This window comes from Eulemur rufifrons, chromosome 14 (assembly GCF_041146395.1).
Source record: "Eulemur rufifrons isolate Redbay chromosome 14, OSU_ERuf_1, whole genome shotgun sequence".
In the NCBI taxonomy this organism is placed as follows: Eukaryota; Metazoa; Chordata; class Mammalia; order Primates; family Lemuridae; genus Eulemur; species Eulemur rufifrons.
In genome coordinates, this window is record NC_090996.1 from 15,505,919 (window position 1) to 15,524,304 (window position 18,386).

Here is an 18,386-nt window from a genome sequence, read left to right on the forward strand (position 1 = left end):
CAGATATGAATATTATCAACATATTATATAGTCCACAGTTTCTTACCTTAAATTTTTGGGGACAAGCATTTTTCAGAATTCACAGTTTTTCAGATTTTAGAAATGGAGACACGGCATATACACAATGAATATGAGATTACCATCCCAGCAGTGTCTGATGCAGCACCCCATAATTAAATGCATTAATAGTTGTACTCATTCATATAAACGCTAAGTGGGATAAACATTATAAATAGCCTCAGCTCAGAGATTTGCCTCCAAAAGAGTTGAGGTCAGGACAGGATTTTGCCATCAAATGAATTATGAAAGGGTTTGGAATTCAGAATCACAGGTGAAGGCTATAGATATGCACTGTCTTTGTAATTAAATAAGAGAAGGGCAGGGAGTTTGCAAAGCCCAGTGGTGGGAGAGCAGCAAAAGGTATTTAGGCATAGGTAGCAGAGATGGTAAAAGTTCTGGTATATAGCATGTGGATCATGCCCTGGAAGCAAACGGGAGTTTTTAAGCGCGAGTGGCCTGGTAAAATGTGCCTTGTATAAACAACTCTGGTGACAACTGAGAAGAGTGTGGGTTTCTTTCCTCTTAGAATGCATCAGAGAAGGTCTAAACAAGGAACTAGAATTTGGGGTGCAACCGCGACCCGACAGGACCTGACAACAGAGGAGTGCCAAGGAGTGGAATGGACAATTTTAGCACAAATACAATTTTATTATTTTAAATACCATTCAAGTCATAGAACTAGGTGCAAAGTGTTGCATGGTAGCTTCTATTTTTTTGAGGTGCTTACTATGTTCCAGGCACTGTGCTGAATTTTATTTCTGTTTGGTCCTTTGATACCAACAAAAGCCCTGAAACTATTTCCATTTTGCAAACAAGGAGACGACAGTGAGACTACAAAACGTGGGCCCCTAACCGCTAAGTGGCTCAATCTCCTCTGCTCTGGGGAAACAGACTTGAAATCACTGATTGGCTCACCCCTTTGGCTGTACAGATGAGGAAACTGAGCGGAAAAGGGCCAGGGACTCATAGTGGGGGTGGGGGAGCAGACCTGGAATGACCTGCCCAGCATTCTTTCCACCATACCGTACTACCCTGGTGTGAGGACCCATTCATTCATTTGTCACATAATAAACACAGCCACAGTGTACTCACTCTGGGACAAGCAACTGTTCTCAGCACTCCACAGATATGGACTCATTTGAGCCTCCCAGTGGCCCTTTTCTCCACTGTACATTAGAGGAGATAGGCGCAGAGAAGTCATAGAACTTGCTGGACATCAAATACCTGTTTATTGAGCACCTGCTGTGTGCCAGACCCTGTTGCAGCCAGGAACAAAACATAGCCCCTGCCCTCAGAAAGCTTACACTCCTGACACAGAACGTTCTAATGGATACTAAATGTCAGGAAGGTAGAAAAATAAAACACGGGCTACGAGGCAAGGCTGCCATTTTAGACAGAGGGGATGGCCTTGGAGGCCTGTGTGAAGAGAGAGCAAATCATACGTACACATAATTTAAATGAATTTTGAAGCCGAATGTTCCTAAACAGCATTTTGAATGCAATACAAGTTCTTCATTTTTTTTTTTTATTGTCCTGTGGCTGGGTCTGACTCTGAGAGCCCAAGACAAGAGATTATTAAGGAAAATAGTTTTCTAAATGTCACCGTTCAGAAATAGTTGCCTGTGCTGTTGGACAAGCCATTTCTCTTTCGACGTTGACTTGATAAATAGGCATTGATTGCCTGCTGTTTATTCATCGCGCCTACAACGCATCCTACACGGCCCGTGGTGAAGCTCCTGCGAGATCAGAGAGAGAGACGCACTTTGCAAACTGTTAGGCGCGACCCCTTTCCAGGCATTCGCCAGCCCTTTCAACTCAGCCCCGCGCTCTGCCCCGACAACTCCGGGAGCGCTCCTGGTCGGCCCGTTGGCGTACACGGACTGTGCGCACGCACACGGTCGCCCCGGCCTGCGAGGCGCTGTCCTCATCCGGGGCCCCACGGGTCGGCGGCACGGTTGCCATGGCAGCGGGGTCGCGGGTCGGCGCGCAGACAGGCCCGGAGGCTGCGGGCGGCCCTCGGAGGCCCACACGGGTGTCACCGAGCCCGCAGCTCTGAGGAGTGGCAGGGCAGCGCCGCCGCCATGTCGCTGGGCACTGGAGAGGCGACCTCGGAGACGGTAAGGACGGGCGGACGGGCTTCCGCGCCGCCTCCCGCGCTCGCCGTACTCGCTGGCCTGGCCAGCTGTGGGGCCAGAGGCGCGGCCTGGGAGTTGTGACGCTGGGCGGCCGCGAGGCCTCGGCAAGTCCCCGCAGCACACCGGGCGCCGGGACCCAGCGCGGTGGCCGGCCCGGGGGGTGGGGACGGGGGTGCATGGCCGGCTGGGGCCGAGTGACAGCTGCCATTATTGTTACCGCATAAGAGCGGACTTCAGGCCCCCGCCCCGCGTGCGGCCCAGCTGGACATCGGCCACCGCCTGGCCCGCGCCCCCAGCCGCCTCTAGAGCCCGCCCGCCCTTGCAGAGGCCGCCGCTTCCAGGAAGCCCTCCGGGACACTGCGCTCTCGCTGCTCTGCGCCTGCGAGTCTGCAGCCTCGGACCGCCGGGCATCGGAGCTCACTGTGTAAGTGCCTCCCGGAGGCTCCGCTGAATCACCCCTGAGGCCAAGGGCCACGCACCGGTCAGCTGGCCCCAAGCGAGCGGGGTGTCAGGAAGGAAGCCCCAGACTTGGGGAACCCAGCCTGGTCAGAGAAGGCTTCCCAGAGGAGCTGATGCCCAACTGCACTCCCTAGGGTTTGGGTGAAGGGCTGTCCTTCATTCCTCTACCAAGTGAAAAGTAAACTCCTACTATGTGTTAGAGATACAAATGTGAGTGCTGTGCAGAGGTGACGGAGGTGGTGTTGGGGAGCTGCTTTAGGATGGGCACCAGGAGTAGCCCTCTGAGGTGTTGACACTTGCCCTGGATCTCAAAGACAACGGTCTGGTAAAGATCTGGGAGCAGAGAGGGTGCTTCAGGTGCAGAAGTCCTGGGCTGGGAAGGCCCTATGCTCCGGAGGCTGAAAGAAAGCCCGAGGGGCTGAGCAGGAGGGGAGAGGGCCTGATTATGGAAAGCCTTGCAGGCCACACAAGGAGTTTGGATTTTATTGAGGGTACCGGCGAAGGCTTTGGAAGGTTCCATGCCTAGGGAGCTGTGCTTGCTTTGCTTCCTTCTCACAGAGACCGCAGGGCCGCACTGAGCCCCACCAGAGTAGGGGCTTGGTGCCACAGGCCAACTTGGAGCAGCTGAAATTTCCTACTTGTTGTTCCAGGTGCCAAGTCCTGTTGCATCTGGAGGGCCTGCCTATCTACATCGCCCCTCAGTTACTGCTCCTTCATCTTTAAAAACTGCTGATGCTGTGATTATAAAAATAATTCATGTCTAATGGATGAAAATTTGGAAAATTACCCATAATCCGGCCACCTGCAGAAAATCACAGTTAACATTTTGTGTATTTCCTTTTAATATTTTTCCAATGCATCTTTTTTCCACACTTTTTAAAAAATTGAGATCATATTTATATTTTTTGCTTTGTAACCTTTGCCATTTACTTTCTTGTTAGCATTTCCCATATCCACACATTTTCAAGAACGTGATTTTAAAAATTCTAACTCTATTTTATTTATTTCCCAGCTTTTACTCTTTTAGGTTTTCACTTTTTTTTTTTTTACTGTTAGAAATAATGCTGCTACATGGCCAGGCGTGGTGGCTCACACCTGTAATCCTAGCATTCTGGGAGGGTGAGGTGGGAGGATTGCTTGAAGTCAGGAGTTCGGGACCAGTCTGAGCAAGAGCGAGACTCCATCTCTATTAAAAATAGAAAAAATTAGCCAGGCACAGTGGCACATGCCTGTAGTCCCAGCTACTTGGGAGGCCGAGGCAGGAGGATCGCCTGAGCCCACCAAGGAGTTTGAGGTTGCAGTGAGCTATGATGACACAACTGCACTCTAGCCAGGGTGAAAAGAGTCTTCAAATAATAACAATGCTATAAATATTTTTGTATATAGTAAAAATTTCTTAAGCACCTCTTACATGTCAGGCCCACACTATGCTCTGAGGACAGAAAAACAAGTTAAGATCTTGTGCCTTGGTCTTGAGGAATTCAGTCTTATAGAAGAGAATGGTACAAAGCTCTCTTGGCATTTAGGAGACTCTCAGCCTCTAGCTTGTGGATTTTCTTCTGAGCTTGGATCTGTTTTCCTAAACCAGACAAGAACCTGCTGAGGGCAATGACTCTTGTCCAGTCCATCCGTTTCCCCAAGTCCCCAGGAATAGAGCTCCTCTGGGCTGGCTCTTGAACCTCTGAGAGCACCTACTGTGTGCCAGGGAGCTCACCGGGCATGGCTGTGAGCAGGCCCAGCTGACCACAGGGCAGAACCACAGGGGTGAAGTGGAAACTGCATAATTGCTCGTGATTTGAGAGCCAACTTTTGTAAAGGGGTTGGTAGTTTCTAGAAGGAACGGGCATTCATTGAGCATGTACTATCTTTAAGGTTCCATGTCACGGATTTTACTACTCAGGCCCCCTACACTAGACCTCCTGCTCTTAACTCCACTCTAATCTCACAACAATGCTGCAAGGGAGCCCTTGTTCAGACTGGATGCTAACAAAATGCCAAAAATCAGAGAAGGGATTTAGCCAAGGTTATAAACCATTTGGAGTTGAGACCAGATCTCTGGACTCCAAATCCATGCCTACCATCCGCCTTTGTTTTAAATATCCTGTACTTTCTATTTCATAAAACTCCAGCACATAGAATTTTCAGAATTCAAGGGATGAAACTGAGGAGTTGTACTAAGGGACTAAGTAGGCAGAAGTGCTGGGTTTTGTTCTCCTCTGAAACCCTGTAGCTGCTATAAGAAATTCTCCCTCCAAAGATTGAAAAGTATAGGAGACATTTTCCCACTTCCATCTAAATGAAATTGGGGTTTTCAGATTCATCTACATTCTTGTCTTCTATTTCATCCACAATTTGTCTGATTAGAACTGGCTATTAGGAATGTCTAAGCAGTCAGCAGAAAAGAATGAATAGGTTATGTCAGTATTGACTTATTCTGTATAGCTAGACCCATGTATCTTATTTAATTTTTGGTGTTTTCTTTTCTTTGAACATAAAAACCTTCAATATGTTTGACATTATTTTGATATAAGATGAAAGGTAAGCATCCAACGTTTTTTTCTAAGTGGCCAGACAGTTGTCCTAACTGCAACTAGAGGATTAACTCATTTTTTAAAAACATCTCTATTGAGATATAATTTACATACCATAAAATTTATTTACTTAAAGTATATAATTCAGGCCAGGCACGGTGGCTCACGCCTATAATCCTAGCACTCTGGGAGGCCAAGGCAGGAGGATCGCTCGAGGTCAGGAGTTCGAGACCAGCCTGAGCAAGAGTGAGACTCCGTCTCTACTAAAAATAGAAAGAAATTATTTGGACAGCTAAAAAATATATAGAGAGAAAAAATTAGGCAGGCATGGTGGCGCATGCCTATAGTCCCAGCTACTCGGGAGGCTGAGGCAGGAGGATTGCTTGAGCCCAGGAGTTTGAGGTTGCTGTGAGCTAGGCTGATGCCACGGCACTCTAGCCCGGGCAACAGAGCGAGACTCTGTCTCAAAAAAATAATAATAATAAAGTAGGCCGGGCGCGGTGGCTCACGCCTGTAATCCTAGCACTCTGGGAGGCCGAGGTGGGCGGATCGTTTGAGCTCAGGAGTTCGAGACCAGCCTGAGCAAGAGCGAGACCCCATCTCTACTAAAAATAGAAAGAAATTATATGGACAGCTAAAAATATATATAGAAAAAATTAGCCGGGCATGGTGGCGCATGCCTGTAGTCCCAGCTACTTGGGAGGCTGAGGCAGTAGGATCACTTGAGCCCAGGAGTTTGAGGTTGCTGTGAGCTAGGCTGATGCCACGGCACTCTAGCCCGGGCAACAGAGTGAGACTCTGTCTCAAAAAAAAAAAAAAAAAAATAATAAAGTATATAATTCAGTAGTTTTAGTATACTCATAGAGTATCTTTTCATGTGCTAATTTGTCATTTGTATATCTTCTTTGGAAAAATATCTATTCAGATCCTTTGCCCATTTTAAAAATCAAGTTGTCTTTTTATTATTGAGTTATAAAAGTTCTTTATATATTTTGCATATCAGTCTATTACCAGATACGTGATTTGCAAATAATTTCTCCCATTTTTTTTGTCTTTTTTGAAATGGATTAGTGTCATTTGTAACACAAAAGTTTTTAATTAAGATACAGTTTAATTCACCTATATTTTCTTTTGTTGCATGTGCTTTCAGAGTCATGTCCAAGAAACCATTGCCTGATCCAATGTCACAGAGATTTATATGTTTTCTTCTAAGACTTTTATAGTTTTAGCTCTTACATTTAGGCTAATGGCCCATTTTGCATTATTTGAGTTATTTTTGGTATATGATGTAGGGAAGCAGTTCAGCTTCTTTTGCATGTGGGTATCCAGTTGTCCCAGCACAATTTATTGAAAAGACTATTTTTGTCTTCCATTGAAGAGTCTTAGCATCCTTTTCAAAAATCGGTTGACCATAAATGAAAGAGTTTTATTTCTGTACTCTCCCTTTTATTGCTTTGATCTTATATGTCTATCTTTATGCCAATACCTCACTGCCTTGATTATTATAACTTTGTAATAAGTTTGAAATAGGAACGTGTGAATTCTGCAACTTTTCCTTTTTGAGATTCTTTGGCTCTTCTGGGACTCTTCCATTTCCATATGAATTTTATGAGCAGCTTGTCAATTTCTGAAAAAAAGCCAACTGGAATTTGATGGGGATAATGTTGAATCTGTAGATCAGTTTAGGGAGTATTGCCCTCTTAACAAAATATTAAGTCTAACAACCCATGAACATGGGATAGCTTTCTATTTTTGTAGATCTTTAATTTCTTTCAGCAGTGTTTTGTATTTTTCAGTATACCAAGCCTGCACTTCTTTTATTAAATTTGTTCTTAAGTATTTTATTCTTTTTGATGTTATTGTGAATGGAATTTTCTTATTTTCATTTTATGTTGTTCATTGCTACTGTATACAATAGTAATTGATTTTTACATGAAGCTCATATCCTACAAACTTACTGAACTCATTTATTAGTTTTAACAGTTTTTCAGTAGATTCTTTAGGATTTTCTATGTATAAGATCATGTTGTCTGTGAATAGAGATATTTTTACTTCTTCCTTTCCAATCTTGATGTTTTGTATTTATTTTTCTTATGTTAATGTCCTGGCTAGAACCTCCAGTATAATCTGAATTGAAGTGAGGAGAAAGGACATCCTTGCCTTGTTTCTAACATTAGGAGGAAAACGGTCACTCTTTCTCCATTAAGGATAATGTTGCACCGGATTTTAGTAGATGCCATTTATTCAGTTGAGGAAATTTTCTTCATAGATTATTGAGTACTTTTATCATGAATGGATCTTGGAGTCTGTCAGATGCATTTTCTATATCATTTGAGACAATCATATGATTTTTATTCTTTATTAATATGGTGTATTACATTGACTGATTTTTAAACCAACCTTTCATTCTTGGGATAAATCCTACTGAGTCATGGCATATATATTCTTTTGGTGTAATTCTTTTTATATGTTCCTAGATTCCACTTACTATTATTTTATTGAGGATTTTTGCATCTGTATTCATACAGAATATGGGTCTGTAGCGTTCTTTTCTTGTGATGTCTGTTTGTCTGGTTTTGGTATCAGGGTAATACTGGCCTCATGGAATGAATTGGGAAGTGTTCCTTTCTTTTGTATGTTTTGGAAGAGTTTGTGAAGGTCTGGTGTTAATTTATCTTTAAACGTTTGGTAGAATTTACCAGTAAGACCATGTGGTTTCCTTTGTCCAGACACTAACACATGCCCCTTTCTCTTTCCTCTCTCCTGGTTATATGTATGTTTGTGCACTTAATAGTGTCCCACATTTCTCTGAGTCTCTTTATTTTTCTTTATTCTTTTTTCTTTCTGTTCTTCAGATAGCAAATCTCTATTGCTCGATCTTCAAACTCGCTGATTCTTTTGCCAGCTCAAATATGCTGTTAAGATGACCTCTAGTGAATTTTTCATTTTAGTTATACTTTTCAACACCAGAATTTCCATTTGGTTCTCTTTTATAATGTCTATCTCTGTAAATAGTCTTTATTTGAAGACAGCTTGTTGTCATTCCTTCCTTTTATTCTTTAGACATGGTCTCTTTCAGTTCTGTGAACGTCTTTACAATAGCTGCTTTGAAGTCTTTGTCTGCTAAGTTCAACATCTAGACTCCTTCAAAAGTAGTTCCCATTGCCTACTTGTATATTGGTCACACTTTCCTGTTTCTTTGTATGTCTCATGCTAGTTTTGGTTGAAAACTAGACAATAGATAATATGTTGTAGCAACTCTGGCTATTGAACCCTCCTGCCCAGGATTTAGTGGTGTTTGCTTGGTTGTTCATCTATTTGATCAGTGACTTGACTGAACTGGCTCTATGAAGTCTGCTTCCCTGCATTGTGAAGCCTCTGATTTTCTGCTCCTATTTTTTTTTTTTTTTCTTGTTTTTGTCCCTTAGCCTAGCCACCCAGGGGTCACTCTTGGGTCAGCATAAGCCACTAGTTGATCAGACAGTTGCATTAAAGCCCCTTAGTCAGTTAGACTTTTGCCCTTTCCTGCTGAATGTATGTGTGGCTTGGAGGCTGCCCTCACAATTCAGCAGTTTAAGTTTTTGCTCACAGTTCAGCCAGGGATGAGGAGCTTGGGTATTCCCTCTTCAGTCTCTCCTAAGAAGGCATCCTTGGACACCATCTTTCAAACTTCCAGGGATGTATATAATTTTATTTTTAATACTGGCTTCTTGGGGGCTGCTGTTGGGTCAGAGTAGTTGATTGTTAAGCCAGTTTTTGGTCAGAGGTTGTGCCAAAGCCCCTAGTACCAGAGGGGATTGCGACCTTTGGTTGATCTGTGCATGGCCTGGGAATGTTTCTGAGTCTGCGCCAGATCCTGCTCCTGAGTAGGTGCTTGCAGGCAGCCTCCCTGCCTCTAGGTTGGCTGTGCCCCCAGGAAGCCTCTTCTGGGCCCTTTTGACCTCCGATTGCTGTGCCAGCTGGCTTTCTGCTGCAGTGGAGCAGCCACGCTCCCATGCAACTGACTCTGTCCTTCTTACCGGGATTTTGCAGATGTTCTTGAATGAGTCTTTCTCTATTGATGTGTGTGCCCCTTAGGTCATACATCAAATTAATGATTGTTTTATAATTTTCTCCGTTAAATGGTTGTTTGTTGAGGAGAGAGTTCTCCAAGCTCGTCACCCCAGCATTCTGGAAATCAGCCTCCTAGATTAATGCATTCCTTCCCACTTTTATCATATACTAAAGTCCCATTTGTTTCCGGATCTCCTTCTGGACAGGCTATGTCTTTTTTTTCTCAGTGTTTTAATTAGTTTATATATGTTTTTTAATTCTTTTGAAAATCTGATAGGAGGATGTGTCCTCCTTGGATAGGCTGTGACTCAGAGGGTGTGGCTGACAGGACACAGCTGGTGTGGAGCCAGGTTGCTAATCCAGGTATTCCCAGACTCTCAGTCCCTGACACAGGATGAGTGACTTTAGTCTAGTATGGAAGTGTGTGACAGCCCCAGATAGTACTTGAAGAAGGCAGCATGGATTGGCCACGAATGGTGGTTTGAATACTGTTCACCATCTCATTCTGCTGAGGGAGGGGGTAGATCCTTGGGCTGATCTGAGACTTCAGATATCTACCATATTTCGTTTCTTCAGTTCATTGTGATCGGCAGGCTGCAGAGTAGCATATTTTGAAGGGGACTGATTAGGGGAGAAAACAATGGTTATGGGTGAAATCGCTTTGTTTTGTTAACTACACATAAAATCTCATTCCTTTGTTGAATTTCAGGTCATTCAGAAAATCTTCAAGATTTTATTCAGAGCAAATAATACTGACAAGTATTTACAAAGAAAGTTGTTGCTACTTTTTTATAGTTGTCAGCAGGTTCACATCCTGACCAGCAGGCGCGTTCTTTGTGATGCCTGGGAGTAAAACACAGGCTGTTGACTTGGCTTTCCTGATCCTCCACTTAATATATGCATTTGTTTCCCTGCCTGCCTTCCTAAATTTTGTACATCATTTTAATACACTTTGTTAAAGGAAAACATCTCTCTATAATTGTCATATGCTGTTTATACCTTAAAATGTCACCTGTTTAATGACATCAAAAATCTAAGTCAGTGACTGATTTTTCTTTCTTTCTTTTTTCTTACTTTAGCTTGACAAAATACTGACTTCTAAGTGGTTGATTTTTTAAAAAGGTCTCATTCATTTGGAGTGCACTATCTTCCTTTTGCCCCTCCACATCTCATGGCACTTTTAACCTGGCCTCTCTGTGTTTGAAAGGAGTGCTGTTTAAGGGTGCCAGATTGTGAAAGTCAGTCCTCATCCGTGTTATAGTGCAGCCATGTATTTCTAGTAAAATTTCAAACTGCTTACAGAATTGTTGTTTAATGTACTGTTAACCTTGTAGAAAATATGTCTGCTTTTCAGAATGCAGTAAAGTCCCGTTACAATACTATGTGGATTCAGATATACCACAGACAGATAGCTGAAATGTAATTACTTCCATAGCATTAGTGGCTCATAATAGGGACATTCAGTCCTCACTTTCAGTATCAACATTATAAATCAGCCATACAGTACTCTGAAGGGAGTTTTAACTATTTTTTACTATCACTCTTTTTAGGATTTAAATATGAGTGAATGACTTAACACGGAAACATTCTTCTCTTTGTAAAGTTCTCTTTTGTCCTTATTATCTTAATGCTGACATTAGACAGTGAAACTTTTATTTCACTCCCTGGGCCAGGGCAGGGTCATTGAAATGAGAAGGCAGAAGCCTTGATAAGCCCAAGTGTCTTCCCATCTCACAATGCTCATGAGCGTTTTTTTTAAAAATGACTTTGCCTTGTTCTTACCAAGAGATAGTCACAGATTCATTGCACTTTGATGTGAAGATGAATAAGAGAACATTTAAACAATGTGAAAAATGAAACACTTTTATCAAGAACTTTTTTTTATCAAGAGTACACAGCAATTGTGTGCAAAATAACGTTGCTACATTTGGGACAGGGCGCTGGCAGTGTTTGTGTTTCCCCACACCCGCTCTTTGTGATGAGGCTGAACACACTGGCTGCAGCCCAGCTTGAATGTTCTGAGCTCACTCTGAGTTGTACTTGTTGGGTTTCTGTTTTAGCAGCTGTGGATGGGCTATTTTCCCTTTTGTCAATCTGACTGTTGGAAACCATGCAGGTGCCTTAAAGTTACAATGTTTGCATCTCTTCTTCCAGGGAGATGACAGTCTATCTGCAATCACCTTTGACTCTGACTTTGAGACGGTGAGTGAGATTGGGAGTCAGCAGTTTATCCCAATACTGGGTCTTTTGCCCTTGAAGAGCTCACTTAGATGTGTAAATAGGCCATTCTCCATATATCTTGTTAGAGCTGGAATATAAATTCGGAATGCTACTTGGTATTTGAAAAGTCTGTTTCTTAGTTGTATTTAAATAAATGCAATTTTCAAACTCTTATGCAGAAATTAATCCTGAGTAGGGTTCATTTGAGGCAGATTACTAGTCCATACCCTGTGTCCGAGTTCACCCTGCACCTGCCCACCCCTCATCCTGACACAGGAGGGGAGAGGAGGGAGGGGGCTCAGGGTGATGCAGTCAGAAGTGCCTGGTGGGTGAAGGAAATCCTTGGCAGCTGCGCCCTCGAGCTGAGCCATAGCTTGGCCTGACAGCCTGGCAGGGAGAGTGAAGGGAGAGCAGGGCAGAGGTGGCAGGTCCGGCAGTCCAGTGGCATACTGTGGCCCCCAGCCTGGCCTCTCCGGGTTTTTTTGGCAAGCTGTGCTGGCTAAAAAGCTGCTCTTATAGTGGACAAGCAAAAGAAGCTTGTCTCACAGCAGACCCAAGTCTAGCAAAACCATAGCCTATGGGCCCGTAGAGAATCCAGCACCAGCAAATCTCATTCCACGTTAGCTTTGTGGACTCAGTGGGGAGCCTCGTGGGCCTGCTGTCTCCTGAGAGAGACCTCGGTCTGCGAAGTTAAGAATTTTCCCTCCACATCACTGAGGACATGGCCCTGGTCATGGCCCTGAGATACTCCCGTAGGAGTAATGATCCAAACCCAGACCCCAGGGAAAATTCGGCTTGCAGGAACAAGAGTTCATCATCATTTCTGCTGGAGGGGAAGTTGGCCATGATACCATTACCTTCTCGTCTAGTGTGAAGCAGATGAGGAAATTAACATTTAGAGGGCCTGTATCATTTTCTGTGGGCCACAGAACTGCAGGTTGAGCATCCTCTAATTCAAAAATCCAAAATGCTCCAAAATCAGAAACTTTTTGAACACCAACATGATACCAGAGTAGAAAATTCCACACATGAAAACTTAACACAAATTTTGTTTCATGCACAAAATTATTTAAAATACTATATAAAATTATCTTTAGGCTATGTGTATAAGGTGTGTATGAAACATAAATGAATTTCGTGTTTAGACATGGGCCCCATCCGCAGGATATCTCATTATGTATATGCAAATATTTCAAAATCTAAAATACCTGTGGTATTTCAGATAAGGGATACTCAACCTGTATTAAGTAGTAGAACCAAATTTGTACCCAGTTCTGCATTTGGCATCATGGTTGTCACGGGAGACTGTCTTCCAGACTGGGTCTTCCTTCGCTGGACTTTTCTTCCTTAGAGGGATTGCAGTTGACTTATTTACAAAGGTTTCATCTTGCCAGATCCTCAGGAGTGCACAAAGGCACGCACCAGTGCTCCAGAGCTGGCCGTGAGGACAGTTTGGATGGGAAACCGTATGCCAGGGCATGGGATCTTCAGTCTGAATGTTAACCCCAGACCCGTTGGTTTTCTGTGATTAGAACTCATGCCCTGTGAGCTCCCTGGGCCCTGGCTCAGCCTCCAGCACGAGGCTGAGTGCCGTTCCTGGGCCACATCCTGGGCCCCATGCATCTTCCTTTGCTCTGAGTCTGCTGTGTCTCAGCTGAGTCAATTTCCCATCTTGTGGCTCTTACACTCCCTCTGACCCATCCTGATCACAGCAGTGTCTCATGATGGGGACCACTTTTGAAGCTCAAGAAAGCTCAACATGCTTTACATCGTTTCTTCTTTCTTTCAGAGAACAAAAAGGAAAAGTTTCCACAAACCTCCACCCACATCACCAAGTAAGTATGACCAGGCCTCCTTTCCCCTCGAGTTTCCACATTTTAACTCTGAGAGGGTTTTTGAAAGCTGTCCTTCCTGGTGTCCTGGGAGAAAGAGGAAGCATGTTTTTTCTTTGTACAGTTGGGACAGTTGAGACTTGACACTCCAGCTCCAACACTCCAGTTGGCCCCGTTTGTGTGGCGACCTTGGGAGCACATGCTGCTAAGAGTCCCGGCCATTCCGAGCCACCAGCCAGTTCTTGGCCAGGGCTCCTGCACAGGCCCTCACAGGCCTCACAGACCAGACCAGACCAGTGTGTTTCAGTCTTTGTTTTCTCTTCTCTTGCTTTCTCAAATTGCTTAACTCTTCGGGTTGCTGCTGAGGTCAGAAGATGTTTTTCATCTAGGATTTGTTCCCTGAGAGTCAAAGCTGCTCTTTTGGGCCTTGTACCAAGACGGTGTGGATGTGCCAAGACAGATGGAAAGTTCCATTTTTTTTTTTTTTTTCTTTTGGGATTTCCCTGGGCTCATTTTGCTGCCAGGATTCTCTCCTTGCTTGTCCTCAGCAGGAGGAGGGCAGCTCTATCCCCTTCCTCGGCAGTGGCTAAGGAGGCAGCTGCCCATACAGGAGGACATTGCCAAGATGGGGTCAGTCCAGGTGGCCACAAGGCTTCCAGTTTCGTCTGTGTTGCTCCGACACTGCTCTAGTGCAGTGATCCATGCACCGATCTGATGCTTACGGGTGACAGACTGTAAATCCTATGGACTTCCTTTTACCACCAAAAACCTGTGACCTTCCCTGGCTTCATCATCTGTATATGTGTGTCTATATTTTATATACATTTATCATATTTCAAATATATTGAGTCGTGTGTAACACATTCAGAATAGGTGTGAACTTTCGTACGGGCCCAAGGAAAACGTAATTAGAGAGGTAAATTCCTGCAAAGAAAAGAATGCCTGTTATATATTACAAATAAATATAAACATCAGAAAGAAATTATCCAGCAATTTGGATTTTTGATGTCTGTCTTCTTCTTCCATGGGGATAATTGAGAATCAATATAAAGTAAAAGTACTGTTTTTTGTTTTAAAACTTTTCATTTTAGAAGCATTTGTGTTAGTCCTTTTTAGCTTGAAGATAACCAAGGTAAATATCCATCTTTATTCTTACTGAAAGTCAAGCATTTCAGGTGTTGTAAATAGTAATAATTGAATTATTTTCATCATGATCTCTTGAGTGTCGAAATTGTTTTTCCCCAGCACTGAGACTGGCAGAGCCCTGGAGCAGGGCAGGCGCCTGCTCTCCCTGCAGCCAGCCCTGCGCTTGGCTCCTGTCCCGGACTCCCTGGGGCCCCTGCGCTGGGAGCCCGCCTAACCCTCGCCTGCAGGGTGCCACGTCTCAGCTCAGCCCTCCCTGCCACGTCAGGCCCCCTCACTTGTCCCTCATGTTCTCGTTCTCAGAACTCGTGCGCAGGACAAGTTTCTCTGTCTGGATTTCAAGTGCCCTGAGAGTAGAGACCACAACAAATGGTTTTCTCGAATGCCTCATCAATTCGCGTATGTGCTTGTAGTTTACAAAGCCTTCTGAGGCTTTCCAGGCTTTCTGCCCCGCCAGCCACTCAGAGGAGGACAAGGCAATGCTTCTCTTCTTTCAGAGTTTGATACTTTTCAGGCGATATCAGGCACCAGCATATTCCCACCATCCTGTTTCCATTTTTTCTTCTTCCTTCCCAGCTTTTATCCATATGCACATGTGTTTTCCTGAGGAATCCTGACTACTCATTGATAAATCCATATGCCTTTAGGAGGGAAATATAATTTTGGGGGCTTGATTATTAATTTGCTTTTATAAATGACAACTTAAATATTTAAATTTTGGAAAGCCTTCAGAATATCTCAGTGGTGGGGTGCTGTGGTCCTGGGGTAAGTGAATATGCATCGGGTTCTAATGTGTCTTTAACTTTCGTTCAAATTATAATGGGAAATTTTCCATAAATTGTGAAACCATGGAAAAAACTTAGATATTTAAAAATTTTAAACATATTGGACTTAAATTTTCAGGACCTTCTATAGATACAAATTTCCTTGCAATTTAAAATATATAAGAATGTTTTGGCTGGGTGTGGTGGCGCATGGCGCCTATAGTCCCAGTGAGCCTGGGCAGCTGAGTAAGACTCTGTCTCTTAAAAAAGAATGTTTTATAAGTACCTTAGTGTTTGCTTAAATTTGTCATATTTTATATAATTAAAGAGGTGAAATCCCAGATAAATCATTTTAAAAGCATTTTCCTCTCTTTTTTTTGGAGACAGAGTCTTGCTCTGTCACCCAGGCTAGAGTGCAGTGACATCATCACAGCTCACTGCAACCTCAAACTGCTGGGCTCAAATGATCCTCCTGCCTCAGCCTCCCAGGTAGCTGGGACTATAGGTACACACCACCACGCCTGGCTACTTTTTCTATTTTTAGTAGAGATGGGGTCTCGCTCTTGCTCAGGCTTGTCTCGAATTCCTGAGTTCAAGCAATCTTCCTGCCTCAGCCTTCCAAAGTGCTAAAATTACAGGTGTGAGCCACTGCACCCAGCCACATTTCCCTCATTTCCAGAATGCCCTGGAAAAGTACAATTTTTCTCATTTCTTTTAGATACTTTATATATTGAGCTCTAAATAGTGCTGTCACTAAGCAGCAAGGTAAAAAAGTATTTACAGTGTTAAATATAAAGGATACAAAATTATATTTTCACTGCTATTGTGAAAAATATATATGTATCTGAAAAGAGTTGGATGAGAAATTAAATACTGCTAGAATTATAATATTGATAGAATTATTCACATTTTTATTTTAAATTGCCCATTATATTACTTCTTTATAATAAAAGGTAAAAAAAAGAAATGAAAAAAAAAGAAATGTATGTAAAATAACTGAATTTGTCATTTTTGCCAGAATGTTTTTATCTGGAGCCATCACAGCCTTGTGACTATTTTGTTTTACTGTTTTTGTCTTTCTAAAGCATGTGTATTGAGGGGCATTGATGTCTTGTAACTCTAAAACCATGCTTTGGCTTTTTAGAATCACCCTATCACTCTAAGCCAAGAAAAGTGTCATCCTGGAGGTCCCTCAGGACCGCAGCGAGCATGCCTCTGGGTGGTCGAATGTCCTTAACCCCGCAGAAGCTGTGGCTGGGAACTCCAAAACAAGGTATGTGGTTGCCCCAACGGAGGCCCTCCCTGCTTGAGAGAAGAGTTTTAGCAATTACGGAGGGGGGGGGGTGATTTGAGATAGCTTTTTAATATTGTTTGAATTACATTGTCTTTAATGTTCTCAAAGACACTGCCTATGAGCCAGGCATGGTGGTGTGTACCTATATGCTCAGCCTCACCAGAGGCTGAGGTGGGAAAAGCGCTTGAGCCCAGGAGTTTGAGGCTGCAGTGAGCTACAATCATGCCACTACACTCCAACCTGGGTGACAAAGCGAGACCCCATCTCTTTAAAAAAAAAAAAAAAAAAAAAAAGACATTGAGTATGTGCACTGTACTTTTATGTCACGTGTAAATGTGGTTTCAAACAAGGGATGGGGAACCTGCAGTGTTAAGGCCACATGTGGCCTTTAAGGTCCTTAAGAGCGGCCTTTTGACTGAATCCAAATTTTACAGAACAAATCCTTTTATTTAAAGGGGTGCAGCAGAGAAAGATGAAGCTGCTATTTCCTCCTTTGGTGCTTAAACAAGAGCAATCTTGAAATCAAAAGGTCGCAGGTTCCCCACCTGGCAGCTTGAAATTGGACATGGTGGGAATATTTATACCATGGCAATGGGTGAAGACTACAAATCAGAGCTTTATTGATTTATTTTTGAGAGCTGGTTGCTAAATATTTATCAGCATACCACTGACTGCTGGTATCTACTGGTGACTTAAGCTTTCTTCAACCCAGGAAGGTTGATTAGAAACAAAAACCTTCCATTGTGTTTGCTTGTACCTGTTGTATTAAATCCATGCACATTCAAACTAGGAAGTCTGACCCAACCCCTGAAATCAAACCTCACCTTGGAGCATGCATGGACCAACCCCCCCAGCAGCACTCCCGACTATCTGACAGAAGCTTTAAGAATGAAGAGGTCAAACCTCAGGCGTTCTGCCAGCAATGGTGAGCATGTTGATGGTGACAAGGTCATGACTAAGGGAAAGCAGAAAGGAAAATCTTTTAGGTTTGAGGTATGCTTTGTCAGAGTGGGATTTTTTGGCTTCATGTACAAGCTCCATCAATAGGACGTTTTGGAATGTCCTGAGGGCAGTGACTTGTGATTTCTGCCCTCCTAGAAAGTGGCTTTTGTAGTGCGGATAGTGACATCTTGCCAGGCCGCAATTGTGCCTGCCTCCCTAAACTTAGAGTCTTATTTAAATTTATTGCATACATAATATTAGAAACAAATAAAAATTGCAAATAATAATAAAAAGCCCAATCTCTCCAAAAAGAATCAGTGTGATTTTTTTATGTTTCTGTATCCTCTCTAGTCTTCCCCATGTGTTTCCCACCTGCCCTCTCCTTGGTTACCTCCATAAGGAAGAACGACCTCCAGGATGCATTGAAAACCTTCTCGCTGTACCCCAGGAGTGGATTACCTTACTGCTTTTACTGGCTAGGAGTTATACTTTAGGCTTAAATGTTTTAGATTTTTAATATATAGTTATTAAAACCAAAGTAAAACTTTACTTTTTTACATTGGAATGGGTATTGAGATGCTATGTGCATTTTTTGTCTGGTTTTTGTTTTGTTTGCTATTTAGAATCTGAACATATCAGGTCTGCTTGTGTGACTCCCTTCTGTAATCCTTTTACTTTAATTAAACTGTGTTCCCATCTTTATTTTTGTTTTGCTCCTTCTCTGTATATTGTTGCCATTTTTGGTTTCCTTGTTTTCTGCAAAAGTATCGTGATCAGGTTAAAAGCACTGAAATAAGCTACTAGGGAGGCTGAGGCAGGAAGATGGCTTGAGGCCAGGAGTTCGAGACCAGCCTGGGAAAGATAGTGAGACTCTGTGTCTTAAAAAATGGGAAAAAAAAAAAAAAAGAAAAGGAAATGAGCCAGGCATGGTGGCTGGCATCTGTATTCCCAGC

The 18,386-nt window shown here is 43.2% G+C and overlaps 1 protein-coding gene across 5 annotated transcripts in view; it reads left to right on the plus strand.

Annotated features, from left to right (window-relative positions):
• Window positions 1-2,033: 2,033 nt before the first annotated feature.
• Window positions 2,034-18,386, plus strand: part of IQCE (IQ motif containing E) — a 57,521-nt gene continuing 41,168 nt past the window's right edge. For all 5 annotated transcript variants that reach the window (XM_069486634.1, XM_069486635.1, XM_069486636.1 and 2 more), the window contains exons 1-6: window positions 2,034-2,177; window positions 2,521-2,619; window positions 11,393-11,440; window positions 13,248-13,293; window positions 16,342-16,470; window positions 17,282-17,416. In XM_069486634.1, the coding sequence (XP_069342735.1) occupies window positions 2,142-2,177; window positions 2,521-2,619; window positions 11,393-11,440; window positions 13,248-13,293; window positions 16,342-16,470; window positions 17,282-17,416 (493 nt within the window). In that variant the 5' untranslated portion in view covers window positions 2,034-2,141. The remainder of the gene's footprint in view (window positions 2,178-2,520; window positions 2,620-11,392; window positions 11,441-13,247; window positions 13,294-16,341; window positions 16,471-17,281; window positions 17,417-18,386) is intronic.